Source organism: Primulina tabacum, chromosome 8 (assembly GCF_025594145.1).
Source record: "Primulina tabacum isolate GXHZ01 chromosome 8, ASM2559414v2, whole genome shotgun sequence".
NCBI classification, from domain to species: Eukaryota; Viridiplantae; Streptophyta; class Magnoliopsida; order Lamiales; family Gesneriaceae; genus Primulina; species Primulina tabacum.
In genome coordinates this window covers 10804642-10831622 of record NC_134557.1, presented here as the reverse complement: position 1 = coordinate 10831622, position 26981 = coordinate 10804642, and the positions used below count along the sequence as shown (strand labels likewise).

Below are 26981 nucleotides of genomic sequence, written 5' to 3'. Positions count from 1 at the left end.
TTTTCAAATGATTAATAAATTCAATAATAATTGAGTTTAAATTTGTGAATATATATTGTCTCAAGGCATTGGCTCTTATCTGATGGAGCTGTATTATGGTGGAGCTGGTTCAGTGGCACAAGGATGGGTTAACGAGAATCAAAAATCTGGTGAAACGGTTAAAATTTTCGGTTGCTGATATATGGCGTAGACGTACGTATATAGGCGGAATGCTACGAAAAGTTAATCAATAATCATTTGTGTATTCCTACAAAACTCATACAACAATAGAGAGTTTTCTTTCGATTTATTGTTGAGGAATTGAGTTGTATCGTTTGCAAAACTAAGATCATCTATGTAAACTTGTAATTCACCATTGACGGTGTTCTGAGTTCAATAAATTCGATTGGGTGTTGCTTGTATGTGGAGTAAACATATTGTTGAACCACGTTAAATCGATGTGTTGTTTGTATTTCTTGTTTTGCCTTCTAGTCGAGCAGTAGTGATTCTTGTATTCTTAAGTCTGTGATTTCGGGTTGTATTTGATATGTGTCGCAATAAGGGACGAGTTAATTCATACATAAAGCTATTGAATTACAACAAGTGGTATCAAGAGTCAAAGTTCTTGAAGGAGTATGGCGCTTGCCTGATATGAGGTTGAAAAATTCATAGGAAAAAATGATTTCGATCTATAACGTCTGAAGATGCATGCACTATTGGTTCATCAAAGATTGGAGAAAGCACTTTTGGGAGAGAAGGCACTATCCTCTTCATTACCTGAAAATGATAAGAAAGATTAGTGTTTTGATTTTAAATCTTGGGGACAAAGTTCTAAGGGAAGTATTGAAGAAGAAATCGACAGCTGCAATCAGGACGAAGTTAGAACACCTCTACATGATAAAATCATTGGCTAATCGACTTTATCTGAAACAAAGACTATACATTCAAGATGATGTATGGAAAGTCCCTGGAAGGTCACATAGATGACTGCAATAAAGTCATACTTGATCTTGAAAATATCGAAATAAAGTTAGAGGATGAAGATCAACGTTTATTGTTGTTGAGGTCCATGCCCAAAGAATATGAGAATATCGCTAATATATTGATCTTTGGTAGAGAAACCTTGTCCCTGGAGGAAGTTCAAACGGCACTGGTCTCTAAAGAACTAAAGAAGAAATATGAGATCGAAGAAGAAGAGTCGAGAGAAGGGCTGATGGTTTGAGGAAGATCAGAAGGAGGGAAGTCAGTAAAAATAAGTTCAGACCAAGATCCAAGTTAAGAACTAAAAAGAAATTATTCTTGTGTCATAAATAAGGACATTTCAAGAGTGATTGCCCTGATAGAAAGAAGAAAGTATATGGAAAACAATCTGAATCAGGAGATGCAACCATTGTACAAGATGGATATGAATCAGCCGAAGTGATGATTGTGACTGATGTGGATTCCTCAAAGGAATGGATACTTGACTTAGGTTGTTCATATCATATGACACTCAATCGTGATTGGTTTGAAACTCTAAACCAAATGGAAGACGGCTCTGTACTACTTGAAAATAATTAGGCAGTGTAAGGTGTTTGGAATCGGTTCCATTAGGATTAAAACATATGATGGAACTGAGAAAATCTTCCAAGAAGTGAGATATGTCTCAGAATTAAAAAGAAATCTAGTATCTCTTGAAACTTTGGATAAAAGAGGATACATGTTTAAGGCATAAGGTGTTTGGAATCGGTTCCATTAGGATTAAAATGTATGATGGAACTAAGAAAATCCTCCAAGAAGTTAGATATGTCCCAGAATTAAAAAGAAATCTAATATCTCTTGGAACTTTGGATAAAGGAGGATACATGTTTAAGGCATAAAAGGTCTCTAAAGGTGCTCTATTGCTGATGAAAGTAATCACGAAAAATGGATTATACTATCTTGTTGGAAGCATAACCATTGACTCGGCTGCAACAGTAGCAAATGCTGAAACCAAAAAGACTCAACTATGATATTAAATATTAGGCCATGTGAATGAAAAGGGCTCAATGGAGTTGTGCAAACAAGGAGTTTTTGGTGGAGAAAAAATAAAGAATCTTGGATTATGTGAAGAATATGTGTATGGAAAAACTTGCAGGGTTAAATTCAATATGGCACTCCACAGAACCAAGGCTATTCTAGATTACATCCACTTCGACCTTTGGGTTGTTTTAAGGACAACTTCATTAGGAGGATCCAAGTATTTTATGAATATCATTGATGATTATTCCAGAAAGGTGAGGGTGTACATTTTGAAGAGTAAATACGAGGCTTTCCAGTTTTTTAAGGAATGGAAAGCATTGGTTGAAAATCAAACAAGCAGGAAGGTGAAATGCCTAAGAACAGAATGTCTTAGAATTCCTATCTGACGAGTTCAACATGTTTTGTGCCAAATAAGGAATTACTAGGCACAAGACAGTAAAAGGCACCCCCAACAGAACGGATGAGTAGAACCATCCTTGAGAGAGGAAGGAGTATGATAGTGGCTGCAAGTTTACCAAAAACTTTCTGGGCAGAGGCTGTGAGCCGGCTTGTTATCTCATCAATAGACGTCCTCTTCTGCCATAGGTTTCAAAACACCTCAGGAGTTATGGATAGGTAAACCAACAAATTACAAGCACTTAAGGTTTTTAGTTGTATTGCATATGCACATTTAAGGCGGGACAAACTTGTACCAATAGCCTTAAAGTGCATACTGCATATTCATTGGATATCCTAAGGGTGTTAAAGGATATAAACTCTGGTGCTTGGAAACTAGATTCAAAATAACAATTATAAGTAAGGATGTTGTGTTTAATGAAGATGACATAACAAATCTCAGTAAACAGTCAACAAATGGACCTATTTTGCAAGTTGAATCTACTGGTATGGGAATAAGGTTGGAAACTGAAGGGTTGACTAGTCAGGTTGATCAAGGCACTCGAGGTATAGAAGAACTAGTGGGACAGGAAGTATAAAGAGGGTATAACTTGGTTAGAGACGGAGAAAAATGAAAATAAGGAGATATGGATATGCAGATCTCATCTCATTTGCCTTGCTAACAGCTCAAAGTTTGAATATTGAGGAACCAATAACTTACAGAGAAGCCTTGACCAGTAAATGTAAGAATAAATGGTTAGAGGCAATGAGAGAAGATATTAAATCACTACAAAGCAACAAGACCCGGGTTTTAGTAGAAAGAACACAAGGACAAAAGCTGATTGGATCAAAATGGGTGTCCAAGAGAAAGGATGGCATACCTGGAGTTGAACTACCTAGGTTCAAAGCAAGACTTGTAGCCAAGGGGTTCACCCAAAGAGAAGGAATTGATTTTCATGAAGTAATTTCTCCAGTAGTAGAACATAGATCAATTCGAATTCTATTAGCCTTCACTGCAAGACTGGGATATGGAATTGGAACAGATGGATGTAAGGACAACCTTTTTACATGGAAAACTAGAGAAAGACATTTATATGCTTCAACCTAAAGGTTTTGCTATGATAGGAATTGAGGATAAAGTGTGTCATATCAAGAAATCATTGTATGTGTCACGCCCCGAGACCGGGGTTAGTCGACACCGGCATTGTCTCACAATCACATAATTGCAAAACAACGAGCCTCGTAGTAAATCGCAATAACCAGTCTTTTTCATAACAAGTAATCGTCTTTACAATGTGATGGAAACAAAATGCGGAAGCGAAATACATGATGATAAAATTAAAAGACAGAATAAATTCGACTAGTCTCAAATGGATTTGCTTCATCACCATCCCCAAAAGTAATCTTGCTCTTCATCCTCGATTTGTTCCTCGTTCTTATCTGGGTGGGAATGTAAGGGGTGAGTATTTTGGGAAATACTCAGTAAATAGGGGCCGATCGTGCCTAACGAATATCGAGGATATACATACGAATAAATTATCGTAATTTCAATATTAAGCATGTTGAATCAAATACTAATAAAAATGCGAATATAGCACTGAAAATCATCTCATTTTCTATGGTTTTTACTGATCAGTCCCCTATATGTTACTCCTCTAAGGGGTGAGGCCAAAGGAACGGTTATTATAACCCACCGCATCGGGGCCTAAACAAAGCATATCAAAGTTCGGAATTTCCTTTACCATTTCTAAATCAAATCATTTCAGTGCATTTCAAATAATTCAAACATGCTTTCAAATATTATAACTGATATCGAACAACGAATAATTCAGGGAATTTCATACCAAATGAAAATGAATATATCATGCCGATCGAATTTTCAAAGTCATATTTAATTAATTTTCGAAATATATATCATGCTCACTTAAAAAGAAAATAAGTGTGCTATTTTGTATAATAATATCAAAAACCCACTTACAAGAACAAGTGTGGCAAACAAAAACTCACTTACGGAAGAATATATACATAACAAAAGCACACTTACAAAGGACAAGTGTGCAAATTATAATATAGCAAAAACACACTTACGAAGGACAAGTGTGCCAATTATAAGATAGCAAAAACCCACTTACAGTGTTTTGAATGCTAAAGAAAAACGTGGATGGTGTTGCACTGGGTATTCGAATTTTCTTCCCAGTCTGGATTGCGGCAGGGCTTCGCTACTTGAAGATGAAAGCTTCGAAAATATGGAGGATGCTAGAGAGAATTTCAAAATTCTTAGGTGTGAATTTCGAGTTATGGGGCCTCCTATTTATAGGCGCAGGATAAAATCCTACCACAATTAGATTGATACACATTCCCTATTTACGGGATAATCTTTCCATATACGTAAGATTATTATTCTCTAAATAAAACATTTCCAAAATTCAAATTTATGGCTTCTGGACTGGATGGATGAACGTAGACTGTTTTCTTGTACAGGTTCGTGACGTATCTGGACTATATTGCAAATTTGTTAGCTTTCTTATTGAGAAAACTTCCTTATATGCGATATATTCTTTCCAATTAGGTGGATATCCAGCCTTAATTTACTGTGTATCTTGCACTGGATTTCAATTTCCATGTATTTATTGGCTTGGAAGATTTTCTGCATACCATGTATTATTTATATTTTCGAATTTATTATAACTCGAAAATAACTTCTTTTACATGTCTATATTTCATTAAATAATTACCTGCCAAAAAATTTGGGTCCTCACATCTCTCCCTCCTTATTGGAAGTTTCGTCCTCGAAACTTGAGTCGACTTGACATTCGAAAAGGTAGGGATATTGCTTGTGCATTTTCTCTTCAAACTCCCAGGTAGTTTTCTCGTTCTGTGTGGTTTGACCATTGAACCTTGACGTAGGGAATGATACGTCGTCTAAGTATTTGGTCCTTCATGTTCACAACATGAATAAATTATCTTCATATTTCAGCTCTTCCCCCATGTTACCTTTGATCATGAGCAGTTCAATTTCCATAACATGGCCTGGGTTCGAGGTGTATTTCCTTAGTTTGGACTTGTGAAATACATTGTGGATTCTAGATATATCTAGTGGCAATGCTATTCTGTAAGCCAACGTGCCAATCTATCCAGAATTTTGAATGGTCGTACATATCGAGGATTCACTTTTTCATCTTTACTGAATCTAATGATTCTTTCAATAGTGATACCATTATATCAGTTTTTTCACCCAATGTGAATTCCATTGGTCTCCTTTTAAGATCAGACTAACTCTTTTGCTGGTCTTATGCAGCCTTGAGTCTGTCTCTGATGATGACCAGTTTTCCATTTTCTCTTGGATTAGTTCTAGCCCGGTTATGACTGTCTCCTCTATTTTGTCCTAGTACAGTGGTGATCGATATTTTCGTCCGTAAAAGACTTCAAACGGAGTCATTCCAATATTGTTGTGATAACTGTTATTGTAAGCGAACTCTATCAGTGGTAGATGTTTATTTCAATTACTACGAAAGTCTATGGCACGTGCCCTTATCAAATCCTCTAGGGTTTGAATTATTCTCTCCGTTTGACCATTATTTTAAGGGTGATAAGTAGTACTAAGAGCAACTCTTGTTCTCATAGCTTTTCGAAAGCTCAACCACAAACGTGACACAAATCTTGAATCTCTATCCAACATTATGATTGTAGGCACTTTATGTAGCCGCATAATGTTATCCATGTATAGAGTTTCTAACTTGTCAATATTATAATTTCTTTGGACGAGCAGAAAGTACGCAGATTTTGTGAGCCTATCTACGATTATTCATATCATGTCGTGTCTTTGAATTGATTTTGCCAATTCTACTACGAAATCCATGGAAATATAGTCTCATTTTCATTCTGGGATTCTAACTGTAGCAGTAATTCTCCATGTCGTTGATGATCGACTTTCACTTGTTGGCATATTCGTCACTTGGATATAAACTTGACGACGTCTCTTTTCATTCTGCTTCACCAAAAAATTTCTTTCAAGTCCCTATACATCCTTGTACTGACGGGATGGATTGAGAATGTTGACTTATGCACCTTTTACATCATTTCTTATCGAAGATTGTTGATGTCTGGCACACATAATCGTCCTCTCATCCCTAGGATTCTGTCTGGGTCCACTTGAAAATCTGACGACTTTATTTCCTTGGCTTGTTCTTTGAACTTCTCTAGTGTCATGTCTCGATTCTGATTTAACTTGACTGCTTCCCGAAGGAATGGTTGCGCAGAGAGTGATGTTAGATTATCTTACCCATGTTTTTTTTTTCACTCAAAGCATCGACTACCTTATTTGCCTTGTCAGGGTGGTAGCTTATTGTCAATTCATAGTCCTTGAGTAACTCTATCCACCTTCTTTGCCTCATTTTTAATTCTTTTTGCATTAACAAATACTTGAGGCTTGGTGGTCTGTGAATATTTTACACTTGACATCGTAGAGATAATGTCTCCAAATTTTCAAAGCAAAGGTCACTGCTGCCAACTCGAGATCGTGAGTATGGTAGTTTTGCTCATGCGACTTTAGTTGACTAGTCTGTCTTCCATGAGCACGCCTCGGAGATCTTTCTTTGATGCTTCGTTGTAGATTGTAAAATCCTTGTCCTCGGTAAATACTACCAACATTGGTGTAGATGCTAGCTTCTCATTTAATATTTGAAAGCTCTTTCACATCTTTCTCTTCAGTTGAATTCATAGTTATTTTGTGCGCGTCTCGTTAGCGATACGACTACTGAAGAGAATCCCTCGACGAATTTTCGCTAATAGCCTAGTAATCCAAAGAAGCTTCTAATTTCGGTTGTATTCTTTTGCCTCGGCTAATCTAGATAGGCCTCTAATTTCTTTGGGTCCACCGATACTCCTGATTTCGATCTTACATGACCTTATTCTGAATGCTGACATTGGGGTGTCTTCTGCTTTGACTTATAGCTGATGATAGGATGTCCTCAGGTCAAGCTTGGAGAAGACTGTAGCTCATTTAAGTTGATCGAAAAGACCGTCTATTATTGGAAGAAGATATTTATTCTTGATTGTGATCTTATTGAATTCTCTATAATCTATACACAATCTCATACTTCCATTTTTCTTCCTTACAAATAGGACTGTCGCTACCCAAAGGGATACACTTGGCCTAATCTGTTTTTTTTTTTTGTCTAACAACTCTTGGAATTATTCTTTTAGCTCATCGAGTTCATCTGGAGTCATTCGGTACAGTGCATTGATCATCAAATACCAAATTTATTTCGAAATCTAATTCACAGTCAGAGATCATTCCAAGAAGCTTTTCTGGAAAAACGTCCGAAAATTTCTCCATCTCGTACTTTGTTCACCATTGCTAGGTAAACTTCTTCTCCCGATATTATGGCTTTCCAAGTCTAGCAAACAGAAAAATGTATTTTTGTTCCTTGGCATCGCTATGGTACCTGATTTTTTCTTGGTTCGGGGTTCAGAGTTTGACATTTTTACTCTGGCCATCTACTATTGCTCTTAGATAATCAGTTCACCCCTAGTATGGCGTCGAAATCTACCGAAGTTAGTTGAATCAAATCGGCACTGAATATATGCGAATTGATACTTATTTTATCTTATCTTGAAATTATCTCAATTATTATCTCAAAACTTAAAACTCAAATAAAATATTGAAACTTAACTCAATATCGATCTACATCTTATTGACTTAAATCCCAAAAATTATAGCCTAGTCGTTACCTCAAATAATTATTCTTTTAATAAATCTTACTTTCGTCAAGACCATGAGCTTATCACGCTCTAACACGAAGGAGTTCATTGAATGTCATTCTCTTTGAATCATTCTTAGTACGACAAAATTCAAAACTTATTGTACTATAATTTTCTTGATTTTCACCAATATTTCATAACTTATTTTATTTACGTAAGATCACAGCCTACTTGTTATCTCAAAATAATATAAATTCTTTAACCTGATGATATTATCTTACAAGATATTCCAAGGTCCTATATATTTAGTTAGCGCTTAACATTCTTAATAACCCAAACATATTGCTCACACAGTTAACTATCGACACAAACTCAACTTTTATATTGAAATACCCAAAACTTATTATATACTTCTTATATCATATTTTTGCATGCTAGTTTTTCATAAATAATTTATCATCCCGAGTCAAATCTTTCATCTTAAGTCAAAAGCTTAACTCAACTTTTCTCTGATAGATATATTCCCAAAAATATAGACAAATATTAATTGTCCCTATAATACAATTCCATAAAATTTCGACAAGTAGTTCAAGAAACACATTGAACAGGATTTTTTGAGAAAGTTTCCAATAGTAGAAAGTTTGAACATTGACCCATGGATAGAAAGAATACGTCGAGAGAATTCTATAACAGTTGATGGAATTAAATTCTGAGTTTCCTACGAAAAGTTATGAATTCTACGAAACTTTCCTAAAATAGCGAGAATGCGATTTCGGAAGTCTAAACGAAGGAATTTCACGTTTTCGGACTATGCCTCACAACAAAGTTGTGAATATTACTCGTTGGGCCGTTTCGGAGGGAACTGCATTAGTCGATTTTAAAAATTCCATCGAAAATTTTTTCCGAACAATTTCCTTCCCCAACCGGATTATGAACCTGGCTGCTCTGATACCACTTAAATGTCACGCCCCGAGACCGGGGTTAGTCGACACCGACATTGTCTCACAATCACATAATTGCAAAACAACGAGCCTCGTAGTAAATCGCAATAACCAATCTTTTTCATAACAAGTAATCGTCTTTACAATGTGATGGAAACAAAATGCGGAAGCGAAATACATGATGATAAAATTAAAAGACAGAATAAATTCGACTGGTCTCAAATGGATTTGCTTCATCACCATCCCCAAAAGTAATCTTGCTCTTCATCCTCGATTTGTTCCTCGTTCTTATCTGGGTGGGAATGTAAGGGGTGAGTATTTTGGGAAATACTCAGTAAATAGGGGCCGATCGTGCCTAACGAATATCGAGGATATACATACGAATAAATTATCGTAATTTTAATATTAAGCATGTTGAATCAAATACTAATAAAAATGCGAATATAACACTGAAAATCATCTCATTTTCTATGGTTTTTACTGATCAGTCCCCTATATGTTACTCCTCTAAGGGGTGAGGCCAAAGGAACGGTTATTATAACCCACCGCATCAGGGCCTAAACAAAGCATATCAAAGTTCGGAATTTCCTTTACCATTTCTAAATCAAATCATTTCAGTGCATTTCAAATATTTCAAACATGCTTTCAAATATTATAACTGATATCGAACAACGAATAATTCAGGGAATTTCATACCAAATGAAAATGAATATATCATGCCGATCGAATTTTCAAAGTCATATTTAATTTATTTTCGAAATATATATCATGCTCACTTAAAAATAAAATAAGTGTGCTATTTTGTATAATAATATCAAAAACCCACTTACAAGAACAAGTGTGGCAAACAAAAACTCACTTACGGAAGAATATATACATAACAAAAGCACACTTACAAAGGACAAGTGTGCAAATTATAATATAGCAAAAACACACTTACGAAGGACAAGTGTGCCAATATAAGATAGCAAAAACCCACTTACAGTGTTTTGAATGCTAAAGAAAAACGTGGATGGTGTTGCACTGGGTATTCGAATTTTCTTCCCAGTCCGGATTGCGGCAGGGCTTCGCTACTTGAGGATGAAAGCTTCGAAAATATGGAGGATGCTAGAGAGAATTTCAAAATTCTTAGGTGTGAATTTCGAGTTATGGGGCCTCCTATTTATAGGCGTAGGATAAAATCCTACCATAATTAGATTGATACACATTCCCTATTTACGGGATAATCTTTCCATATACGTAAGATTATTATTCCCTAAATAAAACATTTCCAAAATTCAAATTTATGGCTTCTGGACTGGATGGATGAACGTAGACTGTTTTCTTGTACAGATTCGTGACGTATCTGGACTATATTGCAAATTTGTTAGCTTTCTTATTGAGAAAACTTCCTTATATGCGATATATTCTTTCCAATTAGGTGGATATCCAACCTTAATTTACTGTGTATCTTGCACTGGATTTCAATTTCCATGTATTTATTGGCTTGGAAGATTTTCTGCATACCATGTATTATTTATATTTTCGAATTTATTATAACTCGAAAATAACTTCTTTTACATGTCTATATTTCATTAAATAATTACCTGCCAAAAAATTTGGGTCCTCACATCTCTCCCTCCTTATTGGAAGTTTCGTCCTCGAAACTTGAGTCGACTTGACATTCGAAAAGGTAGGGATATTGCTTGTGCATTTTCTCTTCAAACTCCCAGGTAGTTTTCTCGTTCTGTGTGGTTTGACCATTGAACCTTGACGTAGGGAATGATACGTCGTCTAAGTATTTGGTCCTTCATGTTCACAACATGAATAAAATTATCTTCATATTTCAGCTCTTCCCCCATGTTACCTTTGATCATGAGCAGTTCAATTTCCATAACATGGCCTGGGTTCGAGGTGTATTTCCTTAGTTTGGACTTGTGAAATACATTGTGCATTCTAGATATATCTAGTGGCAATGCTATTCTGTAAGCCAACGTGCCAATCTATCCAGAATTTTGAATGGTCGTACATATCGAGGATTCACTTTTTCATCTTTATTGAATCTAATGATTCCTTCAATAGTGATACCATTATATAAGTTTTTTCACCCAATGTGAATTCCATTGGTCTCCTATTAAGATCAGACTAACTCTTTTGCTGGTCTTATGCAGCCTTGAGTCTGTCTCTGAATTTATTATAACTCTTTTTGAATTTATTATAACTCGAAAATAACTTTTTATACATGTCTATATTTCATTAAATAATTACCTGCCAAAAAATTTGGGTCCTCACAGTATGGTCTTAAACAATCTCCAATGTAGTGGAACAAAAGATTCGATGATTTCATGTTGTAGGGTGGTTCAGCATGAGCAAATATGATCAGTGTGTTTATTTTGAACACATTGAAACTGGTGTAGAGATATATCTACTATTGTACGTGGATGATATATTGATAGCCTATGTAGATGGAAAGGAAATTACCAAGCTTAAGTTTCATTTCAGAACATAATTTGACATGAAGGATCTTGGTCCAGCAAGAATGATCCTTGGAATGGAGATCAAGAGAGACATGGGAAGTAAACTTATTATCTTTCTCAAAGGTCATATATTGAGAAGTTATTGGATAAGTTTGGAATGTTAAGTGCAAAGAGAGTGCTAACACCCTTAGCACAAAATTTTAAACTTACTGCATCACATAAACCAGAGACAGATGAAGAAAAGACTTAGGCTACGTTTGGTTTGGAGGATAAAATAAATTAATGATTAGTACGTAAATGATAAAAGAAATGATTGTGATAAAAATGTAATATATAATGTAAAATTGTATTTTGTTTGGTATGATTTTTAAGTGTTGGATAATTTTGAATTTTTTGATGAAATGACAAAATTGCCCTTTTCCTTTTTTCCTTCTTTACTCCGGCGGCGGCGATGGTGTGGTGGTCGGCGGAGGCGGTGGTCGGCGTCAGTAGGCGGCGGCTGACCAGAGGTGGTCGACCGACGGTGGCGGTCGACCTGCGACGGCTGCGGTATTCCGGCGGTCGGCCGGCAGTAGGCGAGGTCGGCCGGCGGTTTTTGGCAGTCATCGGCCTGCGGTTGTCTGCGGTCGTCGTCCGACGGCGGTCGGCCGACAGTCACGGCGGCGGTGGTCGGTCTTGGCGGTGAGTTTGGATATAAGAGAAGGGTAAAATTGGAAAAATAGGATGGATTAAGAGTTGGATAAATAATCCTAAGGGGTGAGGAGTGATTATTTTATCACACCTTATACAACCTAATCATTTATAGGAGGGATTGAGTTGGTTAAATAAAAATCGTACCAAACGCTTGATTAGGTGGGTTTAAAAATCATAAACCCACCTAATCCCATGAACCAAACGCCCCCTTACATGACTATGGTGTCATATGCAAGTGTTATGGGCTCAGTCATGTATGCAATGATTTGTACAAGACCTTATTTAGCCTATGTAGTAAGTATGGTTAGCAGATTCATGGACAACCCTGGAAAAACTCATTAGGAGGCTCTCAAATGGATAATGAATCACCTCAACCTACTTGAATCAGGTATTTTTAATATCAACTAGTATTTTGTTTTGAGTAGTAATTAATTGCGCTTTTTGACATTAAAAAAAGTAAGTTTTCTGAGGTCGAATCCACTTTGAATTTGATAAATGCATTACTTGTGAAGGGATCAGTGAAGTATGGTTTGGTTTATGGTGTAGCTAATGAAACAACGGAGGCATTGAAAGGTTTTGTGGATTCTGATTTTGCAAGATGCGTTAATAACCAAAATTCTATCACTGGATATGTATTTACAATGTTTGGAACAACTGTTAGTTTGAAATCAAACCTTCAACTAGTTGTGGCATTATCAACAACAAAAGCTGAATACATTGCCATTACAGAAGGAATTAAAGAAGCTTTGTGGTTCGTGGATTGTTTGCTGAACTAGAGATTCATGATGCAATATTGAGGCTGTTGTGTGATAGTCAAAGTGCAATTCACTTGACTAAGAATCAGGTGTTTCACAAAAGAACTAAACATGTGGATGTGAAATTGCATTTTATAAGGGAAATGGTTAGTAAAGAAGAAGTGACAATGGAAAAGGTTAAGACTGATGATAATGCAGCTGATATGTTAACCAAGTCATTAACAAGAGAGAAGCTTCAACAATGTTTAAAATTGGTTAGTATTAAAAAGCAGGAAGGCCTTTAGGATGAGAGAAAAAGTGGCGAGCGGCACTTGGAATCAATCTTGAGACAAGGTGGAGAATTCTCAAGGCATTGACTCATACCTGATTGAGTTGTATTAAGGTGGAGATGGTTCAGTAGCACAAGGATGGGTGAAGTGGTTAAAATTTGCGGTTGTTGATATATGGTGTAGACATACGTATATAGGCTGAATGCTGCGAAAAGATGATCAATCATCATTTGTGTATTCCTACAAAACTCATACAACAATAGAGAGTTTTCTTTCGGTTTATTGTTGATGAATTGAGTTTTATCGTTTGTAAAACTGAGATCATCTCTGTAAACTTGTAATTCACCATTGACGGTGTTCTGAGTTCAATAAATTTGATCGGGTGCTGCTTGTCCGTGGAGTAGACATATTGTTGAACCACGTTAAATTGATGCGTTGTTAGTATTTCTTCTTTTTCCTTCTAGTCGAGCAATAGTGATTCTTGTATTCACAAGTCCACGATTTCGGTCTGTATTCGATATTCGTCACAATAAAAGATGAGTTAGTTCATACATAAAGCTATCGAATTACAACAAAATTGTATTACTTACTAAGCATTTCATACTTATTTTAAGTCCATATTCAATTTAGGATCCGGATAAACAAAATTACTTTGTTAATTAATACATGAATGAATTCATTCAAAAGAAACTTCCACCGCAACTCTAAAAGGCGCAAGATTCACTCAGGGGAAAATTACATTTTTAATTGTTTAACTTATATATTTTTCATTTTTAGTCCTGTAATCATTCAATACGAATTTAGTAGGTAACTTACTTTTTTTTCCAAATTATTCATTTTTCCCAAGAATTGTGACACGTCATTTAACACGTCAGAAATTTCTGGTGTTATGTCAACATTTCCGATGTCATATGATCATTTTCCGGTGCTAAGACAACATTCCGGTGAAAAATGGATAAATTGAAAACATAGTATTAATATTGAAAATTGATTGATAAGATGATATAAAAATAGAAAATGTACAAGTTACTGCACAAAAATGTATTTTTTCCTTCACTCGGTGAATCCACAAAATGGAGAAGAAATCATGCAAATTAACTTTCAAATCCACATCTCTTATTCTTAAAAATCCTAAAATATCTAAAAAAATTCTCAAATTAATTGACATAATTTCTGTCCCAAAACAGTACCATGCAGACAGAATTTACAGATTTCTTGTAATAATTGTTAAATTTTCCAAATAAACATTATTTTCCTATCTTGTCAAGTAAAATGTTCACTACAAATATGTTTGACAACAAAAAAAATTAGCACCAACAAAGTTTCTTGCAAACAATAAAATGAAGCTCAACTTAGGGTTTCTATGTCTTTCATTAGCAGTGGCTTTGATTTTTCACCAAACCGAATCGATCAACGTCGAACAACAGTACTGCAAGAGAACAACGAATGGTGCCCTTTGCTTGTCGATAATCGAGGCCGACCCACGAGCCACCCTGAAAACCACCCCTAATGGCTTGTGCACCATACTCCGAGACAAGGCCTTGGCCACCACAGGCGCTACATCTGCCAAGATTTCGGGACTCTTGAAGAGAGCCACTAATCCACACTTGGTATCAAGTCTTAAGACGTGCTTCACTGGATATAGTATCGCGATCTCTAACTTGAAATCTGTCGACTTTAGAGTGATTAATCCGCAAACCTATGTGGGGTTGGTAGGATCCATTAGCGACGCTAGTGACGTGCCTCGTGATTGCGAGCTGTCGTTCCAAGAGCCACCGGCGATCCAATCTCCTATATCGGCGGAGAATGAGAGGTTGAGGGCCATCTGCGCCATGACTTTGGAGATGGTTAACCTTGTAGAATGCAATCGGCCTTCGTTTTGTTGAATTGCTTATTTATTTCGTGCAAGTTTTAATACAACGAATATATATTTATTAGTGATATTATAATCTACATTTTCTTGTTTTTAAAATTACAATTAATTTCTGATATCGTAATTTACATTGTTCTTTTAACTATTTTTGTTGGTTCTCGGATGATTTATGTTTGCTTTTATATGTTTTATAAGTTGTTGGAAAGGGAATGTTCTGAGTGAGTAATTCATCCAAATTTAGTTTTGAATGATTAAAATTTTAGTAAAATATATATTGGCAATGAAAACTTAGATGAATGAGAACAAGTTGTTATTTATCGGTAGAAACTCGTGATCAAAAAAGTTGTTATAGTTTATGGATAATTAAATCTTAGAGAGACCAATAAATTAATTAATAACCACAACTGAATATAATTTAACAAAAATTATTTCCCAATTCCTTAATAATTCAAATAAAGAAAAGAAATCTACAAGTAAATGAGGGTTTAAAGACAAAGGACTATCGTTCAAACGAATAAATTATCATTGTATCTCTTCAGAGCCGTACCTGTGGTTCACAGGGCCTGAGGCAATATGTTAAAAAAATCTTGTTGTGATAAATAATCGTAAAGCTCATTTTGCAAATTAAAAATAACCAAAAATAGATATAAGGAAAATATAATTTACGAGTTATATATTTATCTCTTTGCAATTTTTTTCTTCGTGCGCCACAACATCAACATAGCTCTAACGTAATGCAGTATCATATGAACAATTATATTGAGAAAAGATTGAAATTGACAAAAAATGTAAGATATGTTGCCAAAATTGAAATTTATCAATATAAACTATCAAAATAACAAAATGATAAATATAATGAACCAATATTGTAAAAATATATGATTTGTTTTAAATAATAAATATAATATTTAATCAAAAAAATAGAAAATAAAGATATGTAAAATAGGTAAGTATCACAATTTTTTGTTTTTTATTTTTTTGAAATGGGTCCAACTACATAAATTCAAGAAAAGAGGCCAAATAATCAACAAGTAAAGTATAAAAGTTTAACACATGAGTTGACACAAGATAAAATAATAAATATATTGGATAAACATTACCATTTTATGCATACAAAATTTTTAAAAATTTAATCAATGAGCCGTGTAGTTTTATTGTTTGGGCTCTACATAATTTGATTAAATCCACAATAACACAATCATCATATTTAATCATATTTTCAATGGATCAATGTCCAAATTTTTTTAAATGTCCATTACACATACTATTTAGGTGCATACATAAATAACATGAGACTTATGATTTTTTTTGGGCCCTTGTGATGGCCGGGCCCTGAGGCGATGGCCTCTCTCGCCTCATAGGAGTTACGGCTCTGTATCTCTTATGAAAAATAAATAAATAAAGAAAATAATAGAAAATTTACATTTTTGGTCATGTAATTTGAACGCTTTTCATTTTTGGTCATATTATTACACGGTCTTAGCCGATTAATTTGCACTTTTTTAGTTTTAGTACTTTTTCATTTTATGTGTCGTATCACGTTTTTTTGAGTCGTTGCATTTTTTGTCGTGTAATAGTACACAATTTGTTCATAATAATAATTCATTCATATGGGTCACTACTCACTTGAAAACATTGGGTTGTAGGAAAAATGATGGGAAATCGAGCTCAATGAGTTGGAGTACAAGTGTTGGCAACATGAGTCGTGCTATAACTGTGAAAAGTTACGGCCCCAGCATGAATCAAAGAAAAAAGTTTCTAAAAACATAACTAGGAGTGTTGGGGCCTGTAAAAGTAGATGCCCGAGCGTGAGATTGAAGAGAAAAAATAAAAAAACGAATATTTTCGTTCTCGGGCCTAAAAAATGACCACCCCACCGTGACCTGAAGGAAGAGAAAATAAAAAATTCAAAGTGTTGTGCGATAAGGCCGTAGAATGTTACCGCCCTAGTGCGACACAAAAAGGAAAAAAAATTTGACACATATTTTTGGGCCAAGAAAAGAAGGAAGTGTTAAGACTATTTGCTAAATATAAAATAAACAAAATCTAAGAGGAAAAAAAGAAGGGAGAATCAGCCGCCGCGATCATGAGGGCCGTCAGATGTGGTTTAAAAGCGAGAGAATGGAGGCCACATGAAGAACTCAAGAAGAAACAAAAACCAAAGATTTGTTGGGATTAAGGGGATCATACTCCCAAACAATTATGTTTTGATTTTTTTATAAATTGAATTTTGTTTTTAAATATACTTGATTATGTTATTGTGTTTATTGCATTTTCTAAGCATGATCAACTTCCAAGTGACTTTAAATGTTATAAGAGGACAGTTGGTTCCTACATTTTGTTAATTAGATTAATATAGCTCAATAGAGTATATTGATTAATTATGGAATTTCGTCAAAAACATGACTTACAAATTGAAATTCAATCATTAGATAAGATTAAGGTGTAGGTGAACAAAAATCATAATAATTGTTTGTTAATATTTCATTTTACATTATTTATATTTCTTTCTTTCATATATATATATTCGACACTCAATTTAATTTAATAAATTTCACATTTTTGTTAAACTTAACTAAAAAATTCCAATTGAGGTAAAATTTTCATTTATCAATCTCTGTTGAACGATATTCGTACATGTTACACTATATTAAAACTTAACTCGTACACTAGTGGTAAATATCGAGTAGCTTGGAGAGATTAATTTGTTATAAATTATTGTGTTAGGAAAGCTCGATCATGACACGCCATTGGACACATAAGCAATGTTAAATACCACATCAACAATGTTCGTGACACATCATCATATTCCAGAACCACATCAGCACTTCGATGAAGAAGGGCTAAAATTGAAAAAAAATGCAACTTGATGGACTAATAACGTGAATTGACTGATAACATGACAAAAAATGAAAAATTCAAATTATAATATAAACTTTTAATTTCCCCCCATATAATTGTCATTTGCTTTCTAATTATAAAATTTAAAACAATAAATCAAAATATTGATGCTCACATTTAATTCTCTATGTTGCCTCATTTTCATACTCCATATGCTTGTTGGGATTGAAAAAGAGTTTAGAGAGATAGTAAATGAACTCTTTTAAAATTTCTTGAAAATCTAGAGTTGACATTAACATTTATTAGTTGTTAATGTCTTTTATTGAACGACTAGAAATAGTTGGACCACTCAATTTTTTTTAAAAAATATGCGGAAACAGTTTGGCTAGACTAGTGATATATATTCAATGTAAGAAATATGTTAACAAGTGGGTTGATAAATAAATCAAAGCAGACAGAAAGATAAAGCTCGAGGTAAAGAACCAAAGATTTTATGGATGTTTGAACATTAACAAGTCATACGCCAACCCTTATTCCACTTAGGAAGGAATCCACAAAAAAACTTTGATTTATACGACGCTTGTATAAATACACTTCAGATAAGACTTATCGATGCCTACACTGAAACTCTTAGCATTACAATACAAACATAAGCTATCTATTGAACCCTCGATTCAGACAGATACTACACAACTATGAATAGACAACTGTGAACAACTAGAGTTGGTAAGGTAACACTGATATATCATTGATTATCGAATATTTAAAATAAACGAGAGCAAAGTAAGCATCTTGCAATTGAAAGAATAAGGGTGTTTGAGATATTGTCGATAGCAGATTATAAAAGCTTCAATATTTTGATGTTTTTCTTTTTTTATTATTGTCTTGAATATGCCTATTCATACTGAAATTTCTTCCAACAATAGAAAAATTTTAATGATCATTTGTATCTTCTTTTGACAGGAGAGCATTGTAAACTTCTCTTTGTAGTACACCTTATTTAATGTGCATTAAATCTCCTTTTTATAGATGGCCAAGACTTTTGAGAAAGTTTATTTATTTTGTACATTTTAAAAAACATTCTTTTCAGCAAAAATTGTTGGATATTGTGTGTGATCCATCAAAGGTACTTTATCTAATGCATATGACCAACTAGGATCAGTATGCGGCTTGAGCTTCACTGATGCGATCCAGTTAGAGTGCAGCTTGAGCTGAAACATATTGGGATGCAACTTGACTTAATACGGTTCAACTTGAGTCTTGTCGAGAATGTTGTCCGACTAGAAACATGTAAATACACGCAAATTGCAGATGTACTCTGAATAGCTCGATGTTGTTTGTTATCACCAAACAAATATTTTTAAACTAACAATTTCTATATTTTGTGATGACAAAAGATGTTTTGATACATATGAAGCAATTTAAAAAAAATACTCAGACACAAATCAGAGAATATGTTTATTGAGTGAATAAAATTACATTTTTACAACTACGCAAATTAAGTAAAACGTAATACACATACAATAAAGAAAAACTTATCTTCTGAAACTTGAGCCGTTGTTGTCATTACTACCACCTCTTTTCCATCTGGCCTCCTAATGTTGTTTTCTTATTTGTTCATCTTCGGCCCTCCTGGTTTATTCATATTTAGATTTTCCAGCATTTCTCTTCTGCTCTTCCAGCTTTTGTAATCTTCCTCATTTCAGCATCACCACGCTGTATATATTCCAGAATTTCTTGCAGTTGGCTGCCAAGGGTTGACTGAATTTGATCGAGCCGCTCATTAATATGATTTTGAACTCTTGTGATTTGCAGAAAGAGTTATGAGTTCATATGTGCAAATTTATTCTTCATAGTATTCTGATAAGTGCTTAACAACCGGAAGTTCTTGCCAATATACCTTGTCTTTGAGAAATTGAGACTTGAAAAAAGACTTTGACACGCTTGCGATTGATTCAACGATTGCTGATACAAAGGATCTTCTTCAATGAGGTCATCAGGCTCATATAAATATTATGAATCTGTGAAGAAGTGGCAGTTTGAGTTATTCAGGAGGTGGAGAGGCAGTTCTAATTTCGAGTTATCCACGGGGTAGAATATGCAAAGAGAGATACTCATCCATTGTAGTTTTTTCATTGGTTGGAATGCAAAAAATAATTATGTGAGTTTTTTCTTCTTCAGGTTGTGGCTCATGCAAATCTTCCATGGGTTCAAGGCTCGGTTTGACTTGATCAAAATAAAATTGGGATAATGACTTCAACACATCGTCCATAGATGTTATTGGAATTTCAGGAAAATTTTGTCTTTGAGACCGAGGCGGAAATGCATGATTTGATCTTCTGATTAGTATTGAAACATCCTCCGGAAGTGCATCAACGGATTAATTTTCATAATACCCAAATACTTGTTCAAAAAATGGAATGTTAACATCTGACTTGATGGGATATGGATCAGCTTGACTTGTGAGGAGTTCCTCTATACAAGGTTTCTCAATAACCTGAGTGAACGAATGTTTGGCTGGGGCTTTGGAAACAAGTTTAGCTTCTGTCCAATACAAAAAAATCTCTTCAAGCTCAGCCACAATTGTGATCTTTTTCTCTTCCTTGATCATCGAGAAGTTGACGACGGTCAGATAGTCAAACAATTGTTAAATAAGCCCAATCTCTTCTGAAAAATCTAATTTACCCGTCGAATAGTCACATCAATTGCAGCTTTGAGCATTTGAGACTTTGGCATATACCTTATTCTTATGTTTAGTGACTTTCTTTGATTATCCAAAAACTTGGGATAGGGGAATCTTCTCCGTGTCCTCATCAAAATCAGAGACAGAAGAGATATTAAATTTTCTTTTAGTATCTCTAAATGGTGTCTTGGTCGGCTTGAGTTTATTCTTTGGGTCTTGTTCTTTCCCTTTTTTATTTCTTGATTTCCAACAGCTCACTTCATGTTGACATATTCTTCTTCTTAAAAAATATCGATGGAATTGTAGTTCATCAACTTCATTGGATGGAGCTTCAGAACATCCACCAGAGTAACCTTGTGTTCTTCAAGTAGATAGCACAAAGAACAACAAATTCATTCGATTGAGGAGGGCCTCTTAAATATCACAGTGAAAATAGAGAAAAAAATGTCTGGCCAGTTGACGTTTATCCCTGATGCGATAGATGCCATTACCAAAAAATTATCTACAATGACCTTGTCAAAACCTCGTGCCTTGGCCAGAATACGGAAAGTAAAAACTCAGTTATCCAATTAGTGGCCTTATTCTCTAGAATAGTCGTGCATGATGTCAATCCAATGGTCAGCCATTCAAACATTTTGGCCAACATATTCTATGTGATATTCAGATTTGAGCCATGAACCATAAATAGAGCCATGTCGTGCTCGCCCTTTGATGATGAAAAATTTCCTTGAGAACTGGCTCAAACACTTTCGTGCTGCAGCCCAAAAACTTCCTTAGTTTTCTTGTTTTATAAAGTCATTCGAAGTCCACCATCTTGAAAAATTAATTGAATTGATATGTTGAAGTGTTAAGAAGCACAAAATCAAGGAAATTATTTTAAAAGAAATTATAGTTATTCTGAAAAGAAAATGAGATATCAATATTGAGAATATAAACGTTCCAAGGTGACAAATTGTCACTCCACGTGATTGCATGTTAATGGCTTCTTTTTGGAAAATTTGAAAAGTCTGAAACTATCTTTATGTGGTTTGTATTAGTCCGATTGAAATTAAAAAGACAATTAAAGTGTCGATAATAACCGAATATGAAATAAATTTGGAATTTAAAATTTAAAATAAATTAAAAATATTGGACTGTTCAAAAAGTTTGATATAATTAGAAAGGTAAAACGATCAGAACACATTGTGATATTAAGCTTCCACAAACTCTAGCTAGAGCAGCCAGAGTTGTGTACCGGCTTGACATAATGTTTCACCAGCTTCACTTTTATTTCCCCTAAATTTATGCATATAACTTAAATTTACTAAGCCAAGAATATTGCAAAAATATGCAAACTTGGCATTTGGTAATGGTTTAGCGAAGATGTCAGCAGCTTGTTGATCTGTTGAGATGTACTGTAGCCTGATGTCCTTCTTTATCATATGATTTGGGATAAAATGATATTTGATGTGTGAGTTTGAGAGTGCAACACAGGGTCATATATCATGGAAATGAAACTAGTATTATCACATAATATTTGAGATTCAGAAGAGTTAATGACATAATCGAATCCAGAGTAATTGAACACTACAATTAACAGCATCGAGATATTCAGTTTCTGCCACAAAGGTTGCAATTGAAGTTTTCTTCTTGATGAACAATGATATTAGTATCTATCCAAGGAATTGACATGATCCACTGGTTATTTTCCTGTCAATTTTGCTACCTGCATAATATGCATATGAATAGCCAATTATATTAAAAATATAGTCTTGGGATACCAAAGACCAACACAAAGAGTACCCTTGAGATATTTAAGAATATTTTTAGATGAAATATAATGTGATTTTTTAGGGTTTTCTTGAAATTTTGAACACAAACAGCCAACAAACATGATGTATAGCCGGCTAGCAGTAAGATATAACAATGACCCAATCAAACCTATATACATGGTTACATCGACGGAGATGCCCCCTTCATCTTTATTTAGCTTGATTGATGAGCTCAAAGGAGTGGCAGCAACATCACAGCTCTCCATGCCAAAATTCTTTAGCAATTCTTTAGTGTAGGCTTGATTGATGAAGATACAATTGTTTAGATGTTTGACTTGCAATCCGAGGAAGAAAGTGAATTCTCTCATCGTATTCATTTCAAACTTATCGTGCATCAATTTGAAAAATTGCTGACAAAGTTTGGGTTAGTGGAACCGATTATGATATCATTAACATATATTTATTCCAGTAAATATTGCTCACCCTTAGTGAACTTAAATATGGTTATATCCACGGTTCTAATAATAAAGATATGATCAATTAGGAACTTGGAAAATGTATCATACCATGCTCGAGGAGCTTGCTTCAAACTATATGATACTTTATCAAGTTTAAACACATTTTCAGGATGAATATGATAAACAAATCAAGACGGTTGTTCAACCTACACTTTTTCATTTAATAGACCGTTAAGGAAAGAAGATTTCACATCCATTTGTTATACTTTGAAATCTTTATAATCAGCAAATTCAAGAAATATTCTTATGAAAAAGTCTAACTACGTGAACGAATGATTAATCAAAATATATAATTTCTTCATATCTATATATCTAGTTTGTTTCTGAACACCCATCTAGTTTCAATGATACGTTGAGTAGAAGGTGTGGGAACTAGGTGCCAAACTTAGTTTCTCTCAAATTAATTAAGTTTTTCTGGCATAACATCTATCCAACTTGAGTCTTTTAAGGCTTGTTATGATATGAATACAACATGCATAAATTCATCTATTATTTTTCATCTAGTTCTTAGAGGAGCAGTTGGATTAGCGATGACCAGCTTGAGTAGATTATGCTTATTCCATCGGAGACTTGGTCCAAAGGGAGTTGGATGTTTATGTTGAGAATCTTGATCTTGGGTTGTCTTTGTGACATATTCTTCTTGAGTTATCTTTGTCTACTGGTCATTCACTGGCTCAGCTTCATCTGCATCTTGATTGACTGTAGTTTCTTCAAGTTCGGTTGTACTTATTTCATGAGCAACTCCAATTGTTCTTCTCAAATTTATCTCATCATCATTGTTAGAATCAAGATATCATCTAATTTATTACTTAAGTCATGAATATTAATGTTTTCACCACTTTGACAAATATATGATTCATCAAATTTAACATGCACTGATTTTTCAACGGACAAATTTATATAATGTTAAACCCTATAGGATTTACTAATAGACGAATATCCTATAAACACACCAGCATCATATTTAGCATCAAAAGTGGTTAATTGTATTTTAGAATTATTATGAATGAAACAATTGTATCCAAAAATTTGAAGTAAGATATCAGGTGTACTATTATTCCAGATCTCATATGGTGATTTTTATTTATCACTGATCTATTATAAATGTTAGCAAGCTGTATTAATCTTTGCTTCCCAAACCACTGAGATATCCCGAAATCAATTATCATTTTCTAGTTGCTTCCTTTAAGGTGCAATTCCTTCTCTCAGCAACACCATTTTGCTGCGATTACCTAGTAGCAGAGAACTCATGCTTGATTCATTTTTCTTCTTGATAGGATGATAGGATTTTGTTTATAAATTCAGTGCTCCTATCACTTCTTATAATACCTATCACAATGGATTTCTCATTTGGAAGATGTTTTTAAATCTTGATCAACTGGACACTAGTATGATCATTGTATGGAAAGAATGTCACTCAAGTAAATCTTGAATAATCACCCACAATCACTAGATTATATTTAATTCCCCCTAAACTCTTCACTAGTATAGGACCAAAAAATCCATGTGGAATAAATCCAAGCATTTGGTTGAAGATTTGTAATTTCTATTTTTAAACATAGATCTAAATTGATTACCAAGATGACATGCGGTGTAGATCTTATCTTTTGTAAAATCAATTTTAGGTAATCTAGAAATCAATTCTTTCTTACTCAGATTGGCAAGAGTTGAAGTTTAAATGATTTAACATTTTATTCCACAACCAATTTTTATTACCAAATAAAGCAAGAAAACATGTAGGAGCAGTAAGTTGATCATCATTCCAATTAATTTTATAGGTGTTTTGTTTTCTTAGTATGATTAACATGATAACATCATTAGTAGATTTATTGAAATTTAGCACAAAATTTTATCACATAATTGAATAATGTTAATCATGTTATAACATAGATATTTGACTAACAATACATCTTTAATAATTAATTTTATATGGATAATCTAACCCTTACCCATAGCCTTACCGTTAGAATTATCTCCAAAAGTGATTCTTGGCCCTTTGCAGTTAATGAATTCAGATATCAGCTTGACATTTCCAATCATATGTCGAGAACAACCATTGTCCAGATACCAAAAAGATTCTTTGACAAGCTTCTTCTTGGATTCCTACGGTCATTGAAATATAACACTTGGTACACAAAACTAGTTGGGTCCTAATCTTATTAACACATTTGAGAACCACACTTGAATTAACATAATTGTCCTATTAGTGTGTGTATCCAAAAGAATGTGAGCTTGTGCATGTGTAGTTGTGTTGTGTTATATATCTCACAATATGTTGTCTAGGCTTTTCATCCTTATCATTAATTTTATATCTCTTTTGAACCAGCCTACAATTACAGTACCAACTAGTTTTTCTATTCACGGTGTATTGTTCGGCTAGACTTGGCTTATCGAGAAACCAATTCAAGCTGGTATGATGATCATGACCAGCTTGACCTTGACTAAATTTTAGCCTTGTTTTTCTAAACTTAGAACTCTACGGTTCAACATAATCAAGTCTTCTATGCTTAGCCTTGCTTTCAATAGTTACAGTTGGTTTTGATTTATGGCTGATCATGTTCTTACATCGTGCTGGACCAAACAAAGTGTATCGCTTTATACTTTCCTTTATGTAGATATGACTATATTCAGAAGAATTGCATTCATTGTTGCTAAACGATAAGTCATTTATGTCATCGGCTGGTTTTTGAATATCATGCATTTTCCCAATGGAAATAGGAACATTAATTTTCTAGAAGAGGATATAGCTTGACTAGAAACTATGGTTTTGATCTTTTGATTATTTATTTTAATTCTTTGCTTATTTATTTGTGTTTCCTTGATTTTTTTGCTTTTAATTAATTGATCACTAATTTAATCGTCATATTTATTTGAAATCTAGCCCTCGAGATAGGGGATTTTTAATATGACCATATGAAAATACATTTTTGGTGTTATAGAGTTCAGGGGCCTAAAACTTCATTGATTACATAATGAGAATTATTGTGCAAATTATATTATTTGACATTTGATTTTTAATAGGGATATTAGAATCGATATTAAGTAACACATTTATGCGTCACTTAGAAAATGGAGTATAAAAGATTGAGACTTATTGGATAATAAATGTAAGGACCGTGTATCATATTATCGTAAATCTTATGTGATTATCGATAATTCATGAATTGTCATGTGATTATGTATTTGATGTATATCGTGACAATGAAAATAAGAAAATAAGTATCGAATATGAATTGACGTTGTAAGAGCTTGAGTGGAGAAGCCGGACGTCAATATAGTATAAAAATCAAATAATTGTACAGAAAGTGTGGCGCCCAGGCAATAGAAAATGACAGCCCGAGCGCCAGGGTATATTGAGATAGTATTTGGACAGAACCTGCCGCGTCCGAGCGGTAATGTTTGACCGCCCGAGCGCGGTACAAGTGAAAGTCGGGGGCAGAATGTCTCGTGCTCAGGCGCGAGAATTCTACCGCCCGAGCGCGAGAGCGGTGGAGATAAAAATCAGATTTTTGTTTGTTTCTTCTTCAATTTCATTTCAAGATTTTCGAGAGAATACGAGGGAATTCGATTTCTTTCGTCCGAAATCGAGTTCGAAACGCTGTCTAAACGCGAAACAAATTATATATTTGTGATCTTCGCGTCGAGGACTTCTGACTGAGGTAAATTTCTTCTGGTTCCAGCAGCTCTAAATATCAAAGTGCTGGAATAGCATATATTTGAAGTTGAAATTCCTATATGTGGTACAATAACCGACAATAAACTCATATTCGAAATCGGAATTGAATTATATTATGATTTGGATTTGATATGAATTTTTGAAGTTTCAAATGATATTTGAAACTCATATTAATGATTTTGGATTATGTTATTGATTGGAATGAGTATGTTATTGATGTAGATAAAGTATTATACCGATATCTTCAGGCTACATCAACTGGAAACGAAGAATTGAGGTATGTTGCGACCGAGTAACATACGACAGGTATCTGTATTATATGATATATGTTGGATTGGTTTGAGTGATTGGAATGAGAATACATGTCTATATGCCTTATTTGTTGAGTTTATGTGGCATACATGACATTGTGATTGGAATATCGATGTATAAAATAAATGTTTTGTTAACACACATCGTTTGATGCA

General features: G+C 34.2%; 1 protein-coding gene across 1 annotated transcript; it reads left to right on the top strand.

The window, feature by feature from the left end:
• Positions 1–14512: 14512 nt before the first annotated feature.
• LOC142554563 (pectinesterase inhibitor-like) lies at positions 14513–15058 on the top strand. Its single transcript, XM_075665225.1, has one exon. The coding sequence runs from the start codon at positions 14513–14515 to the stop codon at positions 15056–15058; it is 546 nt and encodes a 181-aa protein (XP_075521340.1).
• The last annotated feature ends 11923 nt before the right edge of the window (positions 15059–26981 follow it).